We start from the raw sequence: 26620 nt of genomic DNA, 5'->3' as shown, positions 1-26620 counted from the left end.
CACCAGCACGCAAAACACGTTTAAATTTCATGTCAATATTTTGTACCTAAGTTTTCCACATGATCTTATATACCACACGTGATTCTAATCTTAGGTTCGGCTTATGAACATATATTTAAGTATATAAACTAGCGGACTGTACATAATTTGCAAATCAGCTGATTTTGTTTTCACTTCTACACTAGCATGCCAAAGGTGAAATGAGATTCAGTATATCTCATAAAAACGACGTGAAATGTGTAGCACAACGAAAACACATCCTCTTGGGACGGCTAACACGTCAAGTCACGAAGATTAACAGTGTTTTCTACATTTTATTACCGACAACGCAATTAATTTTAATACTTGACAGTAGCGACAGAAAATGGCTTTATCCTATTTGGCGTCATAGTTGTATTATTGTCATATAAGCTGCTCTAAATTACTATGTGATGCCTGATGCTGATCTGAGTATTTGTTATCACTCTCTGTGGTGAAACTTTGACGCTTTTTAAGTGTGTAAATAGAGTTGCAGTCGTTTCGGTTCTAGCAGGTAACTCATTTTCTATTATGTACAAATAAATTAGTACCATATACTATCCTTATGAAACTAAAACTACGGTATATGCAGGAACATGTTCAGCTTAAATTATATTTCAGTGTTGTGTTAAGCTGGCCTGATCAAAACGGTAAAATAATCTAATAAACAACTAGAAATAATGCCCTAAATACTAGAATTTTATGAAAATGGTTTGCAACAGTTGGCATGAATGTCTGGTGATTCTTTTGTTCTGTACATCTTACAGTTTAATAATTATTGGTCATATTCCAAACTTTTCCTCATAACTATAAAATAATAAATTCATATCTAAAATAACTCTCGGTGTCTCAAGTTAATGTAATTCGACCTTCCAGCGGTAAATACGAAGTTAACTAATTTCAACATTCAAATGAGTTTTTCCCTCTTAGAACAATTTTCTGTTATCAACAGTGTCTGACAACAATAATTAATGTATATTTATTCTCTTACAGTTTCCGAGAAGGAGGTTCGACAATGGTAAGTGTTGCATGTAAACTGACATTTATAAATTATCGGCTAGTAATATTTGGCTTTGTGCGGCGTAGGCGACGAAATACACGAATTATTCTTGTGAGACGTAGAAGTTTCTATTATGGTAAAGATACATGTGTGAAATGTGGATGCAGCACAACAACTTTACAAGAAATTGAACGAAAACAACAGCAGTAAGTTATAAGTTTTCTTGATGGCTTTCATAATGTATAATACCAGGCTCCTGAAGTTTAACGTCAATCTTCAAATGATTTTTAGGGGCCTGTGTATTGATACCTATTCTTCTAGCTATTGATGCAGTTGAAAATGATCTTAATAAGTGGAGTTCTTGTTGCTAGCATTTTAGTACGTGCAACTTGGGTAACATTGGCGATTATTACATTGCATGGTAACAGTCACAGTTAACGTGCAATATTTATAACGTATATGCGCAATATTCACAAATGATGACTCCAACGCCCGGGTTCCCGGGTTCGATTCCCGGCGGGGTCAGGGATTTTCTCTGCCTCGTGATGACTGGGTGTTGTGTTATGTCCTTAGGTTAGTTAGGTTTAAGTATTTCTAAGTTCTAGGGGACTGATGAAAATAGCTGTTAAGTCCCATAGTGCTCAGAGCCATTCGATGACTCCAACGTTCCATGTTCCTAGACATCACGTCAATGTCAGACTGCAAAGTTAAGGCACAAAGTATGGAAGAAAAAGCCTTTGCAAGTCCAAAAGCTGTAACGGAGAATATCTCCTTTGTTTCTTCTTCCTTCATGAAAGTTGATTTCACCTGAACCTTCTCTCATATCTCTCTAGTTTTATACTCATGAAATTGTTGAGATGTTATTGTCGTGGTTGTGTACTTTCTCCCACCATCTGTTGTTGTTTGGATCTATTTTTTGTCTTAATTTCTGAACCAGTCCTCTCTGAGGCACTCTTTAACACTACAGTGAAAAATGATTTCGTACGCCTGTATATTGCTCATGTTCTTTCGCTTGGGAACTTAGATCTGAGATCTGTGAAGACTAGTAGGCACTTCTATGACTTTTTAAGCTTCATCTGCGTCTCTTTCGAGGGTTTCTTCCTAGCTTACTTCTGTTTCAAAGACTGTGTTAAATTTCCGAATCTTGTTATGCGTTTCACTGTCGAAATTTCGTCGCATCTAAGAGCTGAAATACTTAAAGTGGTTTACCTGTTCCAGTATTACATTACTTATTATAATAATTTCAGATCTTATAAGCGATTTTCCCTTGAGTGTCTTAACCTTTGTTTTGTTAGTGGAGACATTCAAATTATATTTAGAACCCAACAAATTAGGATGATAAATAGCCCTTTGAAGATTACCTTCATTTACTTGAATTATTATTAGATCATCTGCGTCTAGTAGGATAGTGAAAGATTTCTCCCTGTTGATATTTATGCCATAGGTGACATTTTATTTCCGGGCCCTCACCAGGTCATTTATGTAGATGCTGACTACAGATGTCTCTTTCTAAAGAGCTTTCACTGAGTTAATCAGATGCGGCAGAGAGTGTCTTTTTTCCATAATCTACCACAACAGGTGTCTATCGACTTTTTCCACAGCTTTTTCATATACTACAAATACTATGTGCGTCTTCATGTTAAATTATTTTCCTTTCTCTACCAGATGTTTCGCTATAAAACCACCATTAGTGCTTGATCGTACTTTCCTAAAACCTATTTGTTCTTGATGCAGAATTGCATCAGAGGTAAGCTTAAATTATTTAAGATAGAGCAGTATATTCTGTAGCCTGTGTTAAGTAGGTTAATTCCTCTGTAGTTGGTTGCGTTCCATCTGTCGCCTTTCTTGAATAAGGAAAAATTTGAGATAGGTTGTGCTAGTCAAGTACCTTACCTGCAGCCAATCATAGGTTAATGAAGTATGGCATACTTCCCTTCAGTGAAAGGCCTCCGTATTTATACAATTCGGCATTTATTTCGTCTGTTCGTCTTGCTTTTCTGTTGTTCAATTTTAGCATTGCCGCATCTAATTCATTTATTTTGATTAAGTCTATGTTTCTGTTGATCGGTTAGTTTAAACAGTATCCCCCCGCTGGTGGATCGTCACCTCAGCGATTTTTGTAATTCTCATCCTATCGTTCTAAATTATTACATTAATTTTAAGAGTGCCTTCCTCCTTTTGGGTTATGTGCCTCATTGATTTGTAAGCTATTGACTAACGCCTATGAATGCCATTTTCAGTTTCTTTAGTAAAACGTCCCCTTGTTTCCTGCTGCATTTTCTTTGTATATTTCTAGCTATATTTCTTTTTCTGTGAGGTATTAGGAGATGTTGAGAGTGTGATTGTAGGTAAATATTAAGTTCTTGTTGTTTTTATGTCACTGCTTTCTCTATCGCTACTTCCTAAATTAAATTTTTATTTCTCTCTTTAGTGCATCACTCATTTTTGTGCCAAAAATTTAGTCAGCTGTAGAGAAATCGGGTCGTTAGTCGTTAATGTTTGTCATCCGTCTTCAACTCTATCTCTTGTGCTTACAGCAGTTAATTTAGACTTTGGGTAATAGACTAAGTAAAGTGGTGTATTTTAAGAGATTATTAAAATAAAATTTGAAATTTTTCCAACAGTCACACAAAAATTTTGTGGTAATTTTCGTAATGGCCAGTACACTTCGATGGCATAAAGACTGGAATAATCAGCTTTTCCCAGAAATTGCAGAGCTAATTGCGGGTTAAACTCGTATTACAAATTGGGGCATACATCTTTAAGTGGATTCCGGGACACAAAAAATCTGGGGAAATTTGTGCTTTGTTTACATTGTTGCTGCAACTCAAAAGAGACGTTCAATATGATCTGATGCCACACATGCGTCTGTGTTAAGAAAACAACAATAGAAGTGTAAGCGGTCTTGGAAGATTTACCAACAAAAATTATGATGGTATTTCACATAGATCTTTCAAGGAGTGTGTGGTGACTTTAGTGTGTAGTGGCAAGTGACTTCATCCTAAAGAGAAGTTCCGCACTACCATCTCCTCGGACTGTGGGGACTTTGTTGTTGCAGGTGTCCAAACACCGGATGGTGGGGACATCTCTAAGCTGTCCCTCCGTAATCCTCCAGAGCAGTTAGGGCAGCGCATTCAAGGCTAATGCCCCATTACAGATGGTGCCTCCGTTACTGAGCTCTCTAAGTCGAGGAGCGCTTCTACACCCTCCACTCGTTGTGCCTCTAAACCATTTCCAAGGACACGATAGTTATTTAGTCTGCGATGTCAAATAAAGGCAAAGCCGAATGTAAAGCTTCTTTCTGGATTTTTTACTGCGTATTTACTACACTTCCCGCTCTTCATCTTCTTAAACGCAACCAATTCCAGAGAGCTATGGGGTGTTATGACTAAGGTTCTCTATTCCATTCTGTTTCCTGAAATCCTGCTCCAGTTATATCAAGTTTCTTTTTTTAATTTGTGTATCTGTCATTTGCTTGGTCATCCCACGTATCTTCTGCCATCAAATATAAGTCCAAAGCAATTCCGCTTGTAACCTCCTCCTCACTTATCGACCTTAATGACAGTGAAAAATTAAACCGCGTGTACCTAATGGAAATTTGGGAAAAGCAATCGTCACCGAAGTTAATCTGTCGGTAAATAGGGAGGAAAGGGTTACATCTAAATGAAAGGAAAAAAGCAAATGAAACTGGTGGAAATTAATTTAGCAAAAGAATTAATAAAACCAGAAAATTGAAAGTGAATTTAGTGACTGAAATTAATAGTGAGCTTTGTTTCTGAAGCACATCGAAATTCAGTAAAATACGGTTAGTCTTGGGCTACCTCAACAATCATTTCAAAAGCTACTTGTATCTACGCAATTTAGAAATAAGAGATTTAACTTTGAACTTGAATTAAATGATTCTGAACAATTAACAATAGTAAAATTTAGTACGTAACAAACTGAGCTGCAGTCACAGGTAAGTTAACATACGGTAACAAAACTCGCACTCTTAATTTGTGCTTCTGTAATCTAAATATTGTAGCCAGCTATGAATACCTTAACTGAACTTTGAAATTAAAGGAGTGAAATCGAATGATATTACTTTAATGCTGGCGTTTGAATTTCAACGACACTCGGGTTCATTCCGGAAAAGGAAGGGACCCTGCTTGGTAATGCAATTGGGACAATGAGCAACGAAGGTTAATGCTACTTTGCTGTAATTTAGTGAGAAAAATTTAACAGTTTGAAAAGCTGAGGTCTGACATACAGTTCTAAAACTTTACGTGCTACCAGTCTTCCTTGTTGGTTGATTGAAGGTTTGAAGTCGTCGATCGAGGAGGTGGCGACAGTCACTCATTGTCGGCCGTCGCTGTTGCAGAAGCTGGATGTTGGCGCGCCTTCTTCTCGACACGGTCACCAGACGAAACGGGCTCTTGATGTGCGCCAGCTAATGCTTCCCGTCCGCGACATCATGTCAGAAACTATCATCGCAAGTCGAGCGCAATTACATTTTGCGAAACCCCGAAAGCGCGGCAACTCGCGGGAGCGTCACACAACACACCTCCTCCACCGCCCTACTCCCGCCAGACTCTGCTCTGCCCGCGCTCCACGCGGCAGAGTTAACACTACCAAAGATCCTAAACACTTTGGTTCTGCACACGACCTATCAATTTATTCGTTCGATAGCATAGTTTTCCCTAGGCAAGACCCAGCGTAAAAATACAAATAATATTTACAAAACAAACCAATTATACATCGACATAGATGCGTAAATATATATACAAATAGTAAAACAATTACAATATATAAAGGCACGGAATTGTCATATATTCAGGTAACAAAATAAGGAAAAAATATATAGTACAATAGATGGAAATAGGAGGATATGCATTTGAGGTGTTACACGCTGTTGGTCGTTTCCAATTTTAGCGATTTGTCTAACTCTTTGTATCATATTTTTCTCTTACTCAACTACGCAGTCTTGGATTTTGTATAACGATACTATAACTCTCAACGTTTTACAGAACTTCCTACTTCTCATTTTCTCTGTCTCTAATCGGTCCATAAATTTTCCTCAGGACCTTCCTCCCAAAAGTGAGTCGATGCCTCAGTTCTCGCTGTCTTTCTCTGAAACCAATTTCTCTATCTAAAAAATTAAATTATAGCTCATCTGAAAAATCATTATGTCTAACGTCGGTGTGAACAGAATGGAAAGCTAAGAGCAGTATGATAAAAACAGCAAAAAGAGACTACACTCAGTGTAGTGTTCGGTATGGAGTCCAGAAGCAGTACTTAAAACAGGGACAGCCGTAGGAGACTAATAAGTCAGGCAAATGATTGGCGAATTAAAATATAAAATGTTCATTTATAAGAATTAATAGTTATACATTGATTTAAATGATTTACAAGGGTGTTATGTATGGGATAAAATTCTAAGTTTTTGTATATCTGCCGTCGACACTGTCTCAGCTACTCCATGGTGAATGATTTTACTACCCGTTGACAAAAACTTAACGCATCACGACGAATCACTGCTATTTATTCATAAGTGGAAATTTATTTTAGGATGTGTGACGACAATGTGTGAACATTTAACTACAGTATGAACTATGTTAATACTGATCAAAATAGTACGCTGGAAGCCAACTAACCATTCTGAAAAGCCGAAGACTTTCCCCTGTTAGCTGTACCGGTATAAAGACGCTAATGTTGAGCTGAACATAGTAAGTGTATTGAATAAACCTTCTGAAACGCAATAGCGTTATACAGGGTAAATTTATATTCTGGGTCTCTGAAAGTTCGCAGAAACCGTCGTTCGTCATTTCCGAAAGGATGTGACAATCAATCTGTAGATTCGTATCTTTTCTCAAAGAAAGATGACGTCAGTGAAGCTCGTACATTTTTAGTGACCACCTTCCAGTACAATTTCGCCAACGTTAGACTGGTCTTGGTGATCCTGTCCCATGACCTCCTCGGCCCTAGATATGGTTACGATATTCTTTTAAAGAAATGTGACGAGTCTGGTTTCCAAAAAATTCAATGTATATTCACGAAGATCTTTTACTACTCTACCATCTGCAATACCCGGAGATGACAGGACTGTTAAGGTTTTCCTTGTTTCCTGATTTTAGATGGTCACTATCTAGATTTTTCTGTCCACCTCCGATGTAGAAATTTAAACTGTAAACAGTGCTATAGTCACCGTATCCTATGCACTGAGTGAAAACCTATGGTCGAACCAAGAAAGTCCAGCAACGAAGCATGATCATTGTAGTCGCATCAGTACGACGACAAACGAGAAATTCCAAACAGCTCACGGCAAAAATGAATTTCCTACCCTACAGATTTGGAAGGTAGGAAATGAGGTAATGACAACGGAAGTAGTAGGCAATAGGCTGTAGGGGGTGCCACGGAGGGCGCGTGGTGGTAAGTCAGGTCCCTCGGTCACAGGCGATGATGGGGTGTTGTTTGCAACTGGCATCGTGGCCATGCCCCGTCCAATGAACAGTCAGGAGCTACTGATCAGCCTCTCTGTCTAACAATTAACATCACTGTGGCTTAAGCACCCATTAAGGCCATCTCGGTCACTGACTGAACGTGCATCCACATACACAGGAGCCCTTCGTGCAGGGACCCCGCACTTCGGATGATCATACAAGATTTAGACCAGACTGTCCCCACTGACGGTGGTGGGCCACTGCGTGCCTGAGAAGCAGTGGAGCCCTTCCTCGGTCGACGCCATCAGCAACGCCTTCCGTATGAATGGGAAGAATCTGCTGACAGTCCACTCCGGCTCTTCGTCGGTGGCTGGGTGGAAGGCGGCGGTGCTCAGTGTGACTGGGGCGACTCAAAGCCTCCACCTGTGACCTGTTGACCGTTCTCAGACACCAGCGAGCGTGGTTTTCCGTCGATGGGACATATGGTAGCAAAGTTTGTCATTGACGGTGTCCTTGCTACGGAGGGGGAGATAGACAGACCGTTAACCGCCTGAAACCACATAGACCCGTTAAACAGGCCGGCACAATCGATTCACACTCTCCCCCACAGGTGGTCTGGGTGTGGCCACGGGGAGAAATGTTGTGCTGGACTGTCTCGTTAAAGGAGCAGCCACGACAAGAACGGCACGCACGGTCAGTTTCAACCTCGATACTGCACCAGTGTTAGTGCCGCTGGAGTAACGCCTCCAAGCACGTCATCCCGCAATACGATGAATCAAGCAGCTGGAAACGCCGGGCAAGAGCGGGGCGTTGACGACCAAGCATTCGGAGTCTTTAGCGCCTAACGTGAAGATGCCTCTCGTGGCGCTGAGCTGTGGCGTGTCGCAAATAGTTGCGATATGACGGATCTGCTTGCTTAGGTAAGTGCTCCGGCCACTCCGACTGCGCCGCAAACAAAACTTTGTGCCGAACTAGGTCGCAGGCTGACGCAGTAGCTACCTCGCGCGCTGTCAGCGTGAACTGTTCCACGATTTGTTGCAACTGCTGATAGGGAGCGAAATAAATCGTTCCCTGGCTATAGAATTCAGCGTAAAGGCCACTGGGAAGGTGGGACAGGGCGTGTGCGTGGGAATGTTGGATGGAGGGACGAAAAAGAATTTCGTGTATTTGTCTGCTCAAAAACTACGCTCCCTCACCCTCCCTTCCCTCTTGCCGTTGTAGACACTGTGCTGTCTTCCAGGAGCTTAGGTCGAGGCCTAAAAATTGATATTAAAGGTTTTGGTCGGTTAAACATTGTAATTTACTACAAATACACGAGGAGCTTTTTTCTGCGATTTAACACAACATAGTAACATTACCTTGCATCCTAGGTTTCAAAGTCTATCTTCGCAATCTTTCACCCGAAAAATTCCTATCTTACATAATACTTCTAGCCCCCATGTTTTCGGGCGTCTTCTTCTCCTATTAGTTGAAATCCATTCCATCGTCTTATTAGGCCATCTGACCTCAATGAAACAGTATCATTCGTTTTTTGATTCTAGCCATTACAGTGATGCCCATGTTCATTGTCTTACGCATTTCGTCAGTTTTAATTTCATCCCGCAGCGTCAAACTACAGAAAAAGGGGGAAAATCCCATCTCCATTGACAATAAGTTGCCCTTAATTCGTTCAGTTATTTTCCAAGCTTCTACTACGGTGGCTGACTGTGAAGTGTCTGACTACAAATCCAAAGCTGTCGGCCTCGATCCACAATGAATCCTAGGACTCTTATCGGTCACTTACCATTTCTTTAACTTCTGAAAATGTTTCTTAATGTGAAAAATGCCGAGTTGCGCTGTGGTTCCGAATACTTGCTAAACTGTATGTCCAACTGACTGAGGTGAGCCAGTTCAAAAATTGAAGGAAGGTAACGTCACTCCAGGACCACGTCTAGTAAAGCACTACGGTGCTCAAATCAATCTTCGGATAACGACTGCCTTACCTACGTTGCTATATATTCTGAAGTTGTTTTAAGTGTTCAAATGGCTCTGAGCACTATGGGACTTAACTGCTGTGGTCATCAGTCCCCTAGAACTTAGAACTACTTAAACATAACTAACCTAAGGGCATCACACACACCCATGCCCGAGGCAGGACTCGAACCTGCGACCGTCGCGGTCGCGCGGTTCCAGACTGTAGCGCCTAGAACCGCTCGGCCATTTTAAGTGTCTCAGTCTCTGATCTAATATGTTTGCTCCATGAAGTTCGATCTAATTTTTCGGTTGCTTGCCTACCTTCGCCAGCGCAGTCCTTAATTTCACATTTACGCTACCCATCTTGTTAATAATGACTCGCAAACATCTAGACTGAGGTGACATATGTCTTGGGACAGCTCCTATGATCGTATCGGAACTCCTTTACCCAACCATAGTGCAGCAATTCGACGTGGTGTGGACTCATTATGTTTTTGGAATTTCCCAACAGAAATAGTGAGCCATGCTGCCTCCCTAGCCGTTCATAACTGCCAAATTGCTGCCGATGAAGGATTTTGGGCACGATATGACCTTTCCACTGTGTCAAATATTCGATGGGATTCATGTCGTCACTCGAATTGTCCAGAATTTTCATCAAAGGAATAGCGAACGGTTGTGACCCACTGATATAGCGCATTGACAGCCATTAAAATGCCATCGTTGAATAGCTGAAAATGGTCTCCAAGTAGCCGAACATTACCATTTCAAGTCAGTGATTGGTTCAGCTGGACCACTTAATCTACTCCATGTAAATACAGCCCACACCATTATGGAGCCTTCACCAGCTTGCGCATTTTGTTAACAACCTGGGTTCATGGCTTCGTGGGGTCTGCGCCAGTCTGGAACCCTACCATCAACTCTTACAAACTAAAATCGGGACTCAACTGACAAGGGGACTGTTCTCCAGTCGTCTAGGGTCCAACCAATAAGGTCACGAACCCAGGAGAGGCGCTGCAGGCGATGCCGTGCTTTTTTCAAAGGTACTCGCGTCGCTTGTCTGCTGCCATAGCCCATTTTCGCCAAATTTCACCTTGCTGTCCTAACGGATACGTTCGTCGTACGTCCAACATTGATTTCTGCAGTTATTTCACGCAATATAACTACTGTGTTAGTGCTGATAACCTTACTCAAATGCTGCTCTCTCGGTCGTTAAGTGAAGGCCATCAGCCACTGGGTTCACAGCGGTGAGAATTAATGACAGAAATTTGGTATTCTCGGCCCACTCCTGGCAATGTGACTCGCTAAATATGGAATTCTGTAACGACTTCTGAAATGAAATGTCCCACGCGTCTACCTCCAACTACCATTCCACGTTCGGAAAATGTTTATTCTTTCCATGCAGACTCAATCGCTCCGGAAACCTTTTCACATGAATCACCTGAGTAGAAATGACAGCCCTGGAAATGCAACGGCCTTGTATATCGTATATCGTGTACGTGATACTACTACCATCTTTATATGGACATATCGCTAACCCATGATTTTTGTCACCGCACTGTATAAGAATCCACAAACCTTACTGTGGGTAATCTGTTAGTTCTTCACCCACCCCTCCAAAAAATATTCTCTTGTCACTAAATTAGTCTAATTAATCTCATTTCTGATATTCTTTGTACAACTTTTCAACCAGTCAGTTGATGTCATTCTCATACTCTGCAAAAACTATTGGTTATCAGCAAAATGGAAAATGAATAGCTTGTCATCATTTACAGACATACATCCATACTACGACAGTATAGTTTGCATAAACTTTAGACAGAAGTCAGTTATATTTTAAATAATTCAGGAAAATTTGTTAACATCGAGTATTGATTTAAGTGTCAGGAAGTCGTTTCTGAAAGTATTTGTATGGAGTGTAGCCATGTATGGAAGAAAAACATGGACGATAAGCAGTTTAGACAAGAAGAGAATAGAAGCTTTCGAAATGTGGTGCTACAGAAGAATACTCAAGATTAGATGGGTAGATCACGTAACTAATGAGGAGCTATTGAATAGAATTGGGGAGAAGAGGAGTTTGTTGTACAACTTGACTAGAAGAAGGGATCGGGTGGTAGGACATGTTCTGAGGCATCAAGGGATCACCAATTTAGTACTGGAGGGCAGAGTGGCGGGTAAAAATCGTAGAGGGAGACCAAGAGATGAATACACTAAGCAGATTCAGAAGGATGTAGGCTGCAGTAGGTACTGGAAGATTGAGAAGCTTGCACAGGATAGAGTAGCATGGAGAGCTGCATCAAACCAGTCTCAGGACTGAAGACCACCACAACAACAACAACATGGTGCATCCTTCTCGCAACACTTTGGTCTCTGAAAACTTTCCAGATATTGTCATACCTTTTTTATTTTTATAAGTTGTACCACTATATGAAGCCATATTAGATTGAACATAGAAAAACACACTCCGTTTTATATCATTGCAGCCCATAGTTTACAGAAAGGGAATGCTTCACAAGCTTTCTTAAGATCAGTGAAAACCATATGGATCTCTAAATTTCTGGTCAGTCTTTTTTTCAGGAGCTGATTTAGGAAAAATATGTATGTCTGGAATGGAACACAATCTGTTCTTCGTTCTTAATCTTCGATGCAATTCTCACCTTTAGAATGTTCCCAATTAATCTAGAGACTGAATTTATTACACGCACTCCTTATGAAACTCCTTGATGCTGTGAATTATTGTTAAATTCTCCTTGTCAACGTGAGTATAGGGAATTTGCGCCACTGATCATGTTTTGGAGTTACTGGCAATTGGCCGTTCAGAGCCATCCAAGAATTCTGTGGGACAAAACTCCAGCAGTCGCATACTAGAACGCATCCGTCGTGCGTCTGAAATGATGGCCTCTGTATGCTGTATCAGGCGCTGCTCTGCTTTGAGACAATCACTACGGCGTTGGAAAGCCTTTTGACAGGTCATACAAATTTAATGCGCTTTTTACGCAGCTAATAGTTTGGCGTTTTGCACTGCTTGCTGGATAAATTTTGTGAAGTAATTCGTCCTGCCCAGAAAACGCGGTGATTTTTTTAGGGGAGCGGGTGGCAGCATTTTAATTACTGTACATACGTGTTCGCATGTTGGCGTAATATCCTTGCTACTGACGATGGACGCAGGTATTTAAAAATTGGATGAAGAAACTGTATGTGTCTAATTGACAATAGAAATCGTCTTCTAAAAGCAGGGCCGGCCAGAAATTCTGCACGCGTGCGATACTCCTGCACGTGTGCAACTTCCGGGTCACAGCGTGCACGCCGCAGCCGTCAGCGTTCATGTAGTGCATGTTTCTACGCACAGATGTAGCTTTATCCACTTGCTGGGATACTCTGTACCGGCGCATTCTATGCTCTTTCCACAGCTTGCAAGCAACCATGGGAAGGTATTCGCGTATTAAACATTTAAAATACTGTCGCAGTCTACTCATTGAGACGTCTACATTTATGTTAACAGTTTAACCCGGTAAGACAAGTAATACAGTTAACAACCGTGGGTTTTTATTAAGGCAGTTTGACGGAAGGAACGTAAATACGCGTAATGTTTTTGATCTAGTATTTAAGAAAGAGAGCACTTAGCGACTTCCAACGAACCTTTTTCGTGATTTCAAAAAAACATTAAACTAATGCAAAGTTTCCTGTAACTAATTCTCGGTGCCCTCAGTTACACCCGCATAATATCTGTCTCGCTGACCTCTGAACAGAATGATAACCGCAGACCTCTCGATGATACCTGTTATTTCAATACCATTTTTGCTATATCATTCATCAGTTCCGTCTGAAATCTGCATAATAACCGACAATTAGATGAATGTTTTATCGACTTCAGCTGAGCGTAACCCTTCACACATCATCATCATCATCATCATCATTTAAGACTGATTATGCCTTTCAGCGTTCAGTCTGGAGCATAGCCCCCTTATAAAATTCCTCCATGATCCCCTATTCAGTGCCAACATTGGTGCCTCTTCTGATGTTCAAAATCATTCTTAACCGAATCCAGGTACCATCTCCTTCGTCTGCCCCGACTCCTCCTACCCTCTACTGCTGAAACCATGAGTCTCTTGGGTAAACTTGCTTCTCCCATGCGTGTAACATGACCCCACCATCTAAGCCTGTTTGCCCTGACTGCTACATCTATAGAGTTCATTCCCAGTTTTTCTTTGATTTCCTCATTGTGGACACCCTCCTGCCATTGTTCCTATCTACTAGTACCTGCAATAATCCTAGCTACTTTCATATCCGTAACCTCAACCTTGTTGATAATGTAACCTGAATTCACCCAGCTTTCGCTCCTATATAACAAAGTTGGTCGAAAGATTGAACGGTGCACAGATAACTTAGTCTTGGTACTGACTTCCTTCTTGCAGAAGAGAGTAGATCGTAGCTGAGCGCTCACTGCAGTAGCTTTGCTACACCTCGCTTCCAGTTCTTTCACTATGTTGCCATCCTGTGAGAGTATGCATCCTAAGTACTTGAAACCGTCCACCTGTTCTAACTTTGTTCCTCCTATTTGGCACTCAATCCGTTTATATTTCTTACCCACTGACATTACTTTCGTTTTGCAGATGCTACCCTCCTGCCATTGTTCCTATCTACTAGTACCTGCAATCATCCTAGCTACTTTCATATCCGTAACCTCAACCTTGTTGATAAGGTAACCTGAATTCACCCAGCTTTCGCTCCCATATAACAAAGTTGGTCGAAAGATTGAACGGTGCACAGATAACTTAGTCTTGGTACTGACTTCCTTCTTGCAGAAGAGAGTAGATCGTAGCTGAGCGCTCACTGCATTAGCTTTGTTACACCTCGCTTCCAGTTCTTTCACTATGTTGCCATCCTGTGAGAATATGCATCCTAAGTACTTGAAACCGCCCACCTGTTCTAACTTTGTTCCTCCTATTTGGCACTCAATCCGTTTATATTTCTTACCCACTGACATTACTTTCGTTTTGCAGATGCTACCCTCCTGCCATTGTTCCTATCTACTAGTACCTGCAATCATCCTAGCTACTTTCATATCCGTAACCTCAACCTTGTTGATAAGGTAACCTGAATTCACCCAGCTTTCGCTCCCATATAACAAAGTTGGTCGAAAGATTGAACGGTGCACAGATAACTTAGTCTTGGTACTGACTTCCTTCTTGCAGAAGAGAGTAGATCGTAGCTGAGCGCTCACTGCATTAGCTTTGTTACACCTCGCTTCCAGTTCTTTCACTATGTTGCCATCCTGTGAGAATATGCATCCTAAGTACTTGAAACCGTCCACCTGTTCTAACTTTGTTCCTCCTATTTGGCACTCAGTCCGTTTATATTTCTTACTCACTGACACTACTTTCGTTTTGCAGATGCTAATCTTCATATCACAGTGCTTACATTTCTGATCTAGCTCTGAAATATTACTTTGCAAACTTTCAATCGAATCTGCCATCACAACTAAGTCATCCGCATATGCAATACTGCTTATTTTGTGTTCACATATCTTAAACTGACCCAGCCAGTTTATTGTTTTCAACATATGATCCATAAATAATATGAACAACAGTGGAGACAGGTTGCAGCATTGTCTTTCCCCTTGAAACTACTCTGAACCATGAACTCAATTTACCGTCAACTCTAACTGCTGCCTGACTATCCATGTGAAGCCCTTTAATTGCTTGCAAAAGTTTGCCTCCTATTCCATAATCTCGTAGAACAGACAATAACTTCCTCCTAGGAACCCGGTCATATGCCTTTTCTAGATCTATAAAGCATAGATACAATTCCCTGTTCCTCTCATAACACTTCTCCATTATTTGCCGTAAGCTAAAGACCTGGTCCTGACAACCTCTAAGAGGCCTAAACCCACACTGAGTTTCATCCAATTGGTCCTCAACTATTACTCGCACTCTCCTTTCAACAATACCTGCGAAGATTTTACCCACAACGCTGATTAAAGTGATACCTCTGTAGCTGTTAAAATCTTTTCTGTTTCCTTGTTTAAAGATTGGTGTGATTACTGCTTTTGTCCAGTTTGATGGAACCTGTCCCGACTCCCAGGCCATTTCAATTATCCTGTGTAGCCATTTAAGACCTGACATTCCACTGTATTTGATGCGTTCCGCCTTAATTTCATCCACCCCAGCTGCTTTATTGCACTGCAATCCATTGACCATTTTCTCCACTTCCTCAAATGTGATGTTATTTCTATTATCATTCCTATCCCATTCTACCTCGAACTCTGAAACATTACTGATCGTATTTTCACCTACATTGAGCAACTCTTCAAAATATTCCCTCCATCTGCCCAAGGCATCCACAGGATTCACCAGCAGTTTTCCTGACCTGTCCAAAATACTTGTCATTTCCTTCTTACCTCCCTTTCGAAGACTGCTAATTACACTCCAGAATGGTTTTCCAGCAGCTTGACCCATAGTCTCCAACCTGTTTCCAAAGTCTTCCCAAGATCTCTTCTTGGATGCTGCAATTATCTGTTTGGCTTTGTTTCTTTCTTCAACATAACTTCCACACATCAAAACAAAAAAAGTAACTAAGAGTAAGTACACATTGGAAAAATCGGTTTAATGACCAATGTAACATGGAGCAGAATGAGGCTATAATGCACAGTTAGTAAACAATAATTTTTAATTATGAACAGAATAAATCCAAAGACGTTTATCATTGGTCATGAGAAATGATATAGTTAATATCGAGCACAAAATCACGGCCATTGACAAACGCAAGCAGTTGAGAAGATTTTCATCACTTATGCTCGATCGAAACCTTGATTTATTCATTTTCATCACTAAGAAAAATCTTTCACAAACATATGTCGACCCGAATATGGACATAACTCCCTTGGCTTCTCGGTGCAGGCCTGGAAATTCTTGTCGTGAAAAATTTTCGTAGTATTCTTTTGTACTTCGCACTGCAAAGAACTTGTCCTTCACTCTTGTATTGCACTGTAGGTCGATCAGTTCCATCTGTAGATCATTCGGATCATCTTCAACTGACGACGAGAACAATCGAGCAAGAGGCGAATGATAGGAGACAAACTCGTAACATCTGCAAATCGTGCTCGAAATTGTTCCTTAATTTTTACAATTATTAACACGTATTCTTGAAATCTAGCACTTTCATGGACCAGTCCAAGAGTCGGGAGATGTGCAGTGTTTTCTGTCAATAGCTGGCTCTCCCAAAGCGCAAGCTTCCTTTCAAACGCATTTACTTTCTCCAACATGTCAGAAATTAATTTTCACCTTGCAAACTGACGTTCAGGCTGTTCATGTGAGACGTAATGTCCACGAGAAATGCAAGGTCTGATATCCAACAAGGGTCTTCCAACATAGGTTCACTTTTTCCCTTCTCATGTAAGAATGTTACTATGACCAAACGTAAATCAAAAAATATTTTCAGCATTTTACCTTGACTGATCCAGCGTACTTCGGTATAGTAAGGTATGTCGCCGTACTCCGCTCCTAATTCCTCCAAGAACCGCCGAAACTGGCGATGCGTAAGCCCATGTGTCTTCAGATAGTTTACAGTACGCACAACAATTTGCATGACGTTTGCTAACGTTACTGGTATTGCACAAAGCGCCTCTCGATGCAGAATGCAGTGAATTCCATACAACGTCTTGCGCCCTAGCTTTTTGCGCATCCGTGCTGTGAGTCCTCTCTGATGGCCTTGCATTGATGGTGCACCATCTGTGGTCACTGAGAGTAACCGATTCCAGTCCATACCGACACCATCACTCGCTTGCTCGACAGCTTGAAGTACGTCCGCTCCGCACCTGTAGTAGTACCTTTCAAAGGTACTAAATCCAAAACGTCCTGTGTTACACAAAGTGCGTTATCGTCACCTCGTATGTATGTCACAACCTGGGCTGTATCTGTAAGATCTGTTGCTTCATCGAGCGCAACAAAGAAAGCAACAAAGTCTTTAGCCTTATTTATTAGCTGCCTGTGCACATCGCCCGCCATAGCACTGATACGTCTTGTCACTGTTTGTTTGGATAGACTGATTTCTTGAAACCTGCTAACGTTCGTGGGACACACAAGTTCTGCAGCATCAATCAGACACCCTTTCACAAACTCCCCTTCGGAAAAGGGTTTCCCAGATTGTGCAATTCTTAATGCGATTTTAAAACTTGCTCGCAGAGAAGATTTAGTGTGGTTATCATTCTGGAAAATTGAAAACAGTACATTGTACAGCGTACAGTAAAATTGACATGAATGTAACACAAGAAACTAAGAGTTCAACCGAGCGAGGTGGCGCCGTGGTAGCACACTGGACTCGCATTCGGGAGGACGACGGTTCAATCCCGCGTCCGGCCATCCTGATTTAGGTTTTCCGTGATTTACCTAAATCGCTCCAGGCAAATGCTGGGATGGTTCCTTTGAAAGGGCACGGCCGACTTCCTTCCCCATCCTTCAGTAATCCGATGAGACCGATGACCTAGCTGTTTGGTCTCTTCCCACAAACAACCAACCAACCAACCTAAGAGTTCAAGAAGTATCAGTTACTTTGACGTACAGTAAAATCGAGTTGATGTGTCTGATACATTTTATTAAGGACATTTAATTTTGCTTGCCGTTCTTCACTATTGATACACTACACTCGTCTTTGTGATTGTATTGTAGTGTCTTTCAATTGAAAATTTACGCTGGCTGCCTATTATTCGGCAGCACAGCAAACGCTGTGAGTTTTCGAGAACGGCTACAAAAAAGAATTGCAGTTCCCAGTAATTTTTAAACGACTGAGAACATAGTTCTCCCGTCCTTTGCTTTTTCACAGAACCTGCCATTTCTCAGTACTTCTCTGTTAAGGTTACGGTCACCAGGGGTAAACGAGACTGGTTATGTTGCGCTCTTGCTTGTACCACATAAACAGGGAAGTGGAGCCGCCGCCGTTCATTTAGGACACATGTCTAATAATAGATGTCGCTGTCGCTCGCTGTCGCAGATGTGGAGCACTTCCGCACGTCTGCACACTGTGCAGCGTTTGGCCGGCCCTGTCTAAAAGCTACTTGACAGGGATTCGATTCTGCGAACTTTCGCTATGCAGGCACATTCATTGCCACTACACCACCAGGACTAAAACAAACCTACTAAAAAACATTCCCAATATAATGTGATAAAATTCATATACATCCTGCGTCACCAAAAGAAGATGGGTACATGATTTTCGCAGGAAATACTTGTGTCCTGTCTTTAATGTCAAGTGTTATCAGTAACGTTTTCTGTCTAAAGGAATAGCCAATCATAAACTTGAACGACTATTATAATATAACATCTATACAGTGGCTGTAAATGCGTCTTGAATTTTGCAACATTGTAATAAGCATCTCCTGGTTGTAATCTAAGAAAGCTGGGATATGCAGTAGAACAGGTTGAATTTCTTTCTTATTAAATTTAGTACAGAGACGTAGTAAAAAAGCCGAGACCTATATAGATAGAGTGAGGCTCAAATCGTAAATAGTGACACAGAAAGACGACGGTGTACGTTTAAAAGATACCCTCCTGTTGCTGCCGGATGGACGAAAGGCGATGAAATCTCTTTTCTACGCGAACACACGTCCACTGCCTTCACACCTGTGGCTCACTGGTTGGCAATGTATTGCCACGGGTACACAACGGCAGGAAAATATTTCTCTCTGGCTTAAGAGACTTCGTAATTTTAAGAGGAGAGAATATGCAGCACCGTAGTTTCAAGTCCAGATTACTGAAACCGATAGCAGCTGACAAATTTCTAACACTCATAATGTTATGATATTTTCTTCTGGTAAACTGAAGAGATAATGACAAAACTAGTGAGTAAATATTTGTGCATCTCTCTTTGACAATTAGGTCTTAATAAATATTTACTGGGATTATCAAAAACTTCCCTTTTGATGGGGTTAGGTACTTTTGTGTCCATATGAGGAGAAGAAAGAAATTTTTTTGGGTCTTCGCTAAGGATAGAAATATCCCGTACAAAACAATCTGTTAATTCACAAACGACCGTGAGATGAGTTTGATGAAACAAAAGTAATCATGTACAAGGAATTGAAACTCTGAAATGGGTCGGTTAGTTTCAGTTCAGACAGTCTGAGGACACAGGTAAAATCGAAACAAAGAATGATAGTTGCTAGTCATACATTCAGTTCGTGTTGTGTTGGGCTGCTTCGCATTTCACGAATGGGAAAAACTCTTTTATAATGAAATAACTTTTATGGGCAGAGAAGGGAAATGACTTCTTACTTCACTTCTAATACATATTACAAAATTTTATTTCCTATTATTTCTGGAAGTAGTTATAACTTACTGTATGGCAATGCTGCTATCGTGACCTTTCACTGTTGTGTTATTCGTTATTTGATAATGATGGTAGCTGTCGAAACCAGTGGAAGCAGTGTTAATACTCTGACGATTGTAAATAATCGATAAAAGTTAATATTTTTAGCATCTGAAAACAATGGAAGGTCTTGTCTTTCGGTGACACATTTTTAAAAAATGAGTATTATATTGCAACTGGCGCAAATAATGCAACAGGAAAACAAAAATCGCTGAAATTGTGTATTGATTTCAACGATGCACTTCACTTCCCGTCAGTAGATTAGATTAGATTAGTACTTGTCCCGTAGATCATGAATACGACACTTCGTAATTATGAGGAACGTGTCAGGTTAATAAAAGGTGTCTATACAAGATATTACATTACACAAAATATTACATGACACAATATATATATATTTTTTCGTGGGGTTTGGGGAAATTACCCACTTACTATATCCAAAAACTCATCTAATGAGTAGAAGGAGTTATCATTAAGAAATTCTTTTAATTTCCTTTTAAATGCTTTATGGCTATCTGTCAGACTTTTGATGCTATTAGGTAAGTGACCAAAGACTTTTGTGGCAGCATAATTTACCCTCTTCTGAGCCAAAGTTAGATTTAGCCTTGAGTAGTGAAGATCATCCTTTCCCCTAGTGTTGTAGCCATGTACATTGCTATTACTTTTGAATTCGTTGGATTGTTAATAACAAATTTCATAAGTGAATACATATATTGTGAGGCTACAGTGAAGATCTCTAACTCCTTAAATAAGTGTCTGCAGGATGATCTTGGATGAGCTTCAGCAATTATTCTGATTACACGCTTTTGTGCAATGAAAACTCTTTTACTCAATGATGAGTTACCCCAGAATATGATGCCATACGAAAGCAGAGAATTAAAATCGGTGTGGTAAGCTAATTTACTGAGATGTATATCGCGACAATTTGCAACGACCCTAATAGCATATGTTGCTGAACTCAAAGGTTTCAGCAGATGTTCAGTGTTTTTGCCAGTCCAACCCCTCATCAATGCTTACACCTAGAAATTTTGAATATTCTACCTTAGCTACCGATTTCTGATCAAAGTCTATATTTATTAATGGTGTCATTCCATTTACTGTGTGAAACTGTATGTACTGTGTTTTGTCAAAGTTTAATGAGAGCCCATTTGCAGAGAACCACTTAATAATTTTCTGAAAAACATCGTTTACAATTTCACCAGTTAATTCTTTCCTGTTGGGTGTGATAGCTATTCTTGTATCATCCGCAAAAAGTATTAGCTTTGCATCTTCGTGAATATAGAATGGAAAGCCATTAATATATATTAAGAACAGCAGAGGACCCAAGACCGAACCTTGCGGCACCCAATTCTTGATTGTTCTCCAGTTTGAGAAATCACCAGTTTTTTTGTATATTATGTGAACTGCTTATTTCAACTTTCTGCACTCTTCCAGTTAGGTATGATTTAAACCATTTGAGCGCTGTCTCATTCATACCACAGTAGTTGAGCTTATCTAGAAGTATTCCATGATGTACACAATCAAAAGCCTATGAGAGATCACAAAAAATCCCAGTGGGTAACTTCCGGTTACTCAGAGCATTTAATATTTCATTAGTGAAAGTATATATAGCATTTTCCGTTGAAAAACCTTTCTGGAAACCAAACTGACATTTTGTTAAAACTTTATTTTTATAAAAGTCTGAAGCTACTGTACAATACACAACTTTTTCAAGAATTTTGGATAAGGCAGTCAGAAGAGAGATTGGGTAGTAGTTGTTGACATCAGACGTATCCCATTTTTATGTAGTGGTTTAACAATGGCATAATAATCATAATGTGCCAATGAGTTCTTCGTCATCGATCTGATACGCAGAAATCCGTGTAACACAATCATTTCGAGAGTAACGAATCATATTCGAATGCGTTTACTACGCTCCGTTCGTGGATTTGTGATTATGATTTCACCGTCACGCGTCCCCCAGCGCCTGCCTAGTGCATTGTGATGTCAGATCAGGGATGCCAATGTTTTGCATACGTCCGGATGTAGTGAATTTGCATGAGGCGATGAAATGAATATCAGATGCATTCACGTAGAGTTTCAATTATCAGATAGATACAGAGATATTCTTTCCATTGAATTTAAAGCGCGAAAAATAACGTATCGAAATAATTGAAAGATCATTATCGCTTACTTTGCTGTCATTTACACATCTTCGCTACTGTCAGGTTGCGCATGTTTGTTTTTTACGTAATTACTTTGAACAGTATGTGCCACTAAGGTAGCTAGTTTATCATAGTCACTACGAATTAGCAGAGAAATCTCATCCATCAATCATGAAGAGCTACATGAACCAGAGAGGAAAGAAAAGAATATCTATTTACAACACCCGTGATCTGGATAAGAAGAAATAATGTCTTTAATCATGTAGTTTTTCTCTCTTACTCTTCATGATAAAGTGCTGAGTATTCTTGAACTTACTTGGACTAGCATCCCTTCGGAGAACAGGTGTAATCTCATGCGTGCTGCTCATTCTTGAAATATTTGTAAAACTGTGGAGAAGTCTTTTTCTATAAAAAAGTGGGACAGGTGTTGAAACTAAATTGTTGATTGGCCTTCTTCAGTATCAAACGCGTGATACAATTAGGATCAAAACTGTCTTAAGAATTTAACTTCTGCGCGTTATACTACTAAGTGCAGCGTGAAACAAAGATATAGTACCGCGTGCGGAATTCGCAGCTGGTAGCGCACTACCTCCGAAAAGCAGAGATACCGATTCATTTCCTGAATAGGCACACAATTCTAACTTAAACTCAACAAAATTCACTGCTTAAATCATTCCTGGCAAGTTAAAAGAGAGCTATGGACGAGGAATCGAGTCCGGGGCCTTTCCTTAATGGACAATGGTCTTGTAGGCTTCACTGTCCTCAAACAATTCACGACACAATTTCAATACTCAGTTTCAATTTCCATACTCAGCATCTTCCTGTAAGATGAGTCGAGACGTACTCGTTGATGCTGCTATTGCCTGTTGCGTTATTAACTGAAATGTCGACATTTGTAATGAGTAACCGTAAAACTAGATCTTATTGATGCAAAGAATAACACTTTTGCTCTAATGTCACCATCCAAATTCATCTGAAATTATTCCACTACTAACACAAATAAAGCTTAGCGGAAAAGTTAGTAGACTAACTTAGCCGCTATCATTGCACCAAAAATTCAACTTTCGCTATCCAGTAAAGACGTCAAAACTGTCAATAAATGTTATCCAAACTTCTACGCTATGGTAGCACAAAAAAATAAATTTTTACTATCCAGAGAAAGCAACAAGAGCGGCCAGAACATAAACATATCTAGCTAAACCTGTGCCTATTGTATTTTTGTTGACAATTGGATGTCGGCATGCAACCATCCACGACGCGTACCCATATCATTTACAGCTGGTTTACAATTGTACTTTTAATTAGACACACTTTCTGCATTGGAAAATTATTGAGTAGGATATCGGCGGTGGTCTTACTCATAAGGAATGTACAAGCATTCGTGACGTTACACATCTTTGGAGTCTGAAAAATCTGAGCTTCCCTTCAGTGTAGCACCAGTACTCCAGAAATCAAACTTGGGATTTTTCGAGTTAAATATGACGACTTTAATGGCTGAAGATGATTCCAGGCATCTGGACCCAAAGTTCACTTGTGCTGTTAGGTTTTATAGCTATGCGAAAGGTTAATACTAACAATAAAACATTTCTTCATAGTTTTGCAATTTAGAAATAACTGATCGAAGACTCACGTGACTGTCATCCCGCAAGTTTATGCTCTGATGCCAATGTACATTTAATATGATAAAAATGAAAGCATTATAGGCCTTAATGACCTGCCTTAACGGTAACCGCCTCAGGCAAATGGTGCTTGGTTTCCACACATGTATCTAAGGACATCACTTTCCCCATGAGTCTAACGGGTGTGATATCATTGTACTACATATTAAAACGCATACAATACTAGAATCACGTTGCCTGAAAGGTATCTCTCTCTTCCTTCATACGATTATCAACGTACAAGGACGTTGTGATGGATATGAAGTGTGTTTTGATGTCTACTAATGGGGCAGAAACTACACTTGAGTTCCCTGTTGTATCCTCAAACTGTCTGAATCTCAACAGAATAAATACAGTAAAATTAATAGGAAATTGAAACAGGCTGAGAATTTATATATAACGTGTCTCATCTTGAGGAAATTATCGTGCTGATTCCATGACAGCTCTTAGATTTCGCGAGTCTCATATTTTGTAAGTTCTGTAGAATTTAACACTACGATTTATTTCTTAGTAGTAGTAATTCAGAACATTTGTTTGGATTGCAGTTATATTTGTGAATATTCCAGCATCTGCTGAAAAATGCTATCTTCCACAACAATCCTTTACCTAAATGTGAATATTACGCAACAGCATCCTTTGTTCATATGTAACAGAATTTTGGAATTAGCCAAATTAGCTGTTCCCCAATGAAACCTATTGTCCTACTATGATCATCAGTTATCTTTAGTTGCTGCCGAGCCTCACATCATGAAAGTAAAAATGGGGCAATGTATTCAGCGTTTTTACAGAACCTTGTGATATATTTTCAAAAGGAATGTATTGCGTCAGTGGAATCAGCAGATGATCAGCAATATTGCCATAAATATGTCTTAGGCATTAAAAAAGGATAGAATTCAAGTGATATAAAACATTGTGCAGATTCAAAGTGTATGTTGTTAGATGTTATGATAGATTTCGATAGTCGATTACGAAATTGTATCACACATTCGTCTGAAGTGGTTAGGGCGACCCACAAAGATATTTAGTTTAGATGGTTTGTCGGAGGTCTGAACGCCAGTCTTCCGGAGCCATTAATCAATCGGCTCCATGATCTGCCACCCCACCCAACCAGAAGTGTTGGATTTTGAGGCAGTACTCCGAATACCCTTGCATTTCCAACGCGATTTCTTTTTCAGCTCTCACTCTGAAGCAATATTATTCCCCTTCTGGTTGTTCCGAAATACTGGAGCAATCTCACTTCACGTATACTATTCGCATTTAGGATACGTCAATGTGCGTGATGCAGAAGTAGTCTTCATTTTTGGACTATTTTCCTAAAACATTTTTGTTATTCTTTGACTGCTCTAAGGATTACACTGTTTGAAAACTGTTTAACAAACGCTTTTCATAAGTGCAGACATGAGAGATAATTAGCTCCGTCAGTATGAACTTGGTATATAATGAATCTGTCTACAAACATAAGTAATTTTCTGCCTTGTGTAGCAGACTGCCCGTAAAAACTACACGGCTACGCTGTACAAATGCGTATCGGTGGTTACAGTTGTTTCAAACCAATCTTTCAAAATGTTGCGATATGTGTGTAGCACGGATATCTCTGTGTACATAAAGGGAATACACTGCTGAATTGAACAAATCTGCTGCTCTATATTTTTCCTCGATTCTCACAGCGATACGCGCTGACGTAATTACGGCCGCACGCAAGACTTTGAAGGCGGGATGGCAGTTGGAGCTAGACAAACGGGACTTTCCACTTCGGAAGTAGTTAGGGAAATCAATATTCCGAAATACACAGTGTCAAGAGTGTGCCGAGAATGACAAACTACAAGCATTCCTTCTCACCATGACAACTCAGTTCCTACTCTGTAGGAATCAGCATGGGTTTCGAAAAAGACGATCGTGTGAAACCCAGCTCGCGCTATTCGTCCACGAGACTCAGAGGGCCATAGACACGGGTTCCCAGGTAGATGCCGTGTTTATTGACTTCCGCAAAGCGTTTGATACAGTTCCTTACAGTCGTTTAATGAACAAAGTAATAGCATATGGACTATCAGACCCACTGTGTGATTGGATTGAAGGGTTCGTAGATAACAGAACGCAGCATGTCATTCTCAATGGTGAGAAGTCTTCCGAAGTAAGATTGATTTCAGGAGTGCCGAAGGGGAGTGTCGTAGGACCGTTGCTATTCACAATATATATATAAATGACCTTGTGGATAACATCGGAAGTTCACTGAGGCTTTTTGCAGATAATGCTGTAGTATATCGAGAGGTTGTAACAATGGAAATTTGTACTGAAATGCAGGAGGATCTGCAACGAATTGGCGCATGGTGCAGGGAATGGCAATTAAATCTCAATGTAGACAAGTGTAATGTTCTGGGAATCCATAGAAAGAAAGATCCTTTATCATTTAGCTACAATATAGCAGGTCAGCAACCGGAAGCAGTTATTTCCATAAATTATCTGGGAGTAGGCATTAGGAGTGATTTAAAATGGAATGACCATATAAAATTAATTGTCGGTAAGGCAGATGCCAGACTGAAATTTTAAAATGTAATGACCATATAAAATTAATTGTTGGTAAGGCAGATGCCAGACTGAGATTCATTAGAAGAATCCTAAGGAAATGCAATCCCAAAACAAAGGAAGTAGGTTACAGTACACTTGTTCGCCCACTGCTTGAATGCTGGTCACCGGTGTGGGATCCGTACCAGATAGGGTTGATAGAAGAGATAGACAAGATCCAACGGAGGTCAGCGCGCTTCGTTACAGGATCATTTAGTAATCGTGAAAGCGTTACGGAGATGACAGATAAACTCCAGTGGAAGACTCTGCAGAAGAGACGCTCAGTAGCTCGGTACGGGCTTTTATTGAAGTTTCGAGAACATACCTTCACCGAGGAGTCAAATGCTTCAAATGGCTTTGACCACTATGGGACTAAACTTCTGAGTTCATCAGTCCCCTAGAACTTAGAACTACTTAAACCTAACTATCCTAAGGATATCACACACATCCATGGCCGAGGCAGGATTCGAAACTGCGACCGTAGCGTCCGCGCAGTTCCAGACTGTAGCG

General features: G+C 40.4%; 1 protein-coding gene across 1 annotated transcript in view; it reads left to right on the top strand.

Annotated features, from left to right (window-relative positions):
- LOC126091996 (frequenin-1) overlaps positions 1–26620 on the top strand; it is a 282981-nt gene that overhangs the window by 182654 nt on the left and 73707 nt on the right. The window contains exon 2 of the mRNA XM_049907372.1: positions 1012–1036. Within this exon, the coding sequence (XP_049763329.1) occupies positions 1012–1036 (25 nt within the window). The remainder of the gene's footprint in view (positions 1–1011; positions 1037–26620) is intronic.

This window comes from Schistocerca cancellata, chromosome 1 (genome assembly GCF_023864275.1).
Source record: "Schistocerca cancellata isolate TAMUIC-IGC-003103 chromosome 1, iqSchCanc2.1, whole genome shotgun sequence".
Taxonomy (NCBI): Eukaryota; Metazoa; Arthropoda; class Insecta; order Orthoptera; family Acrididae; genus Schistocerca; species Schistocerca cancellata.
Note: the sequence above shows the minus strand (reverse complement) of the source record. Positions and strands in the feature narration are given on the sequence as shown.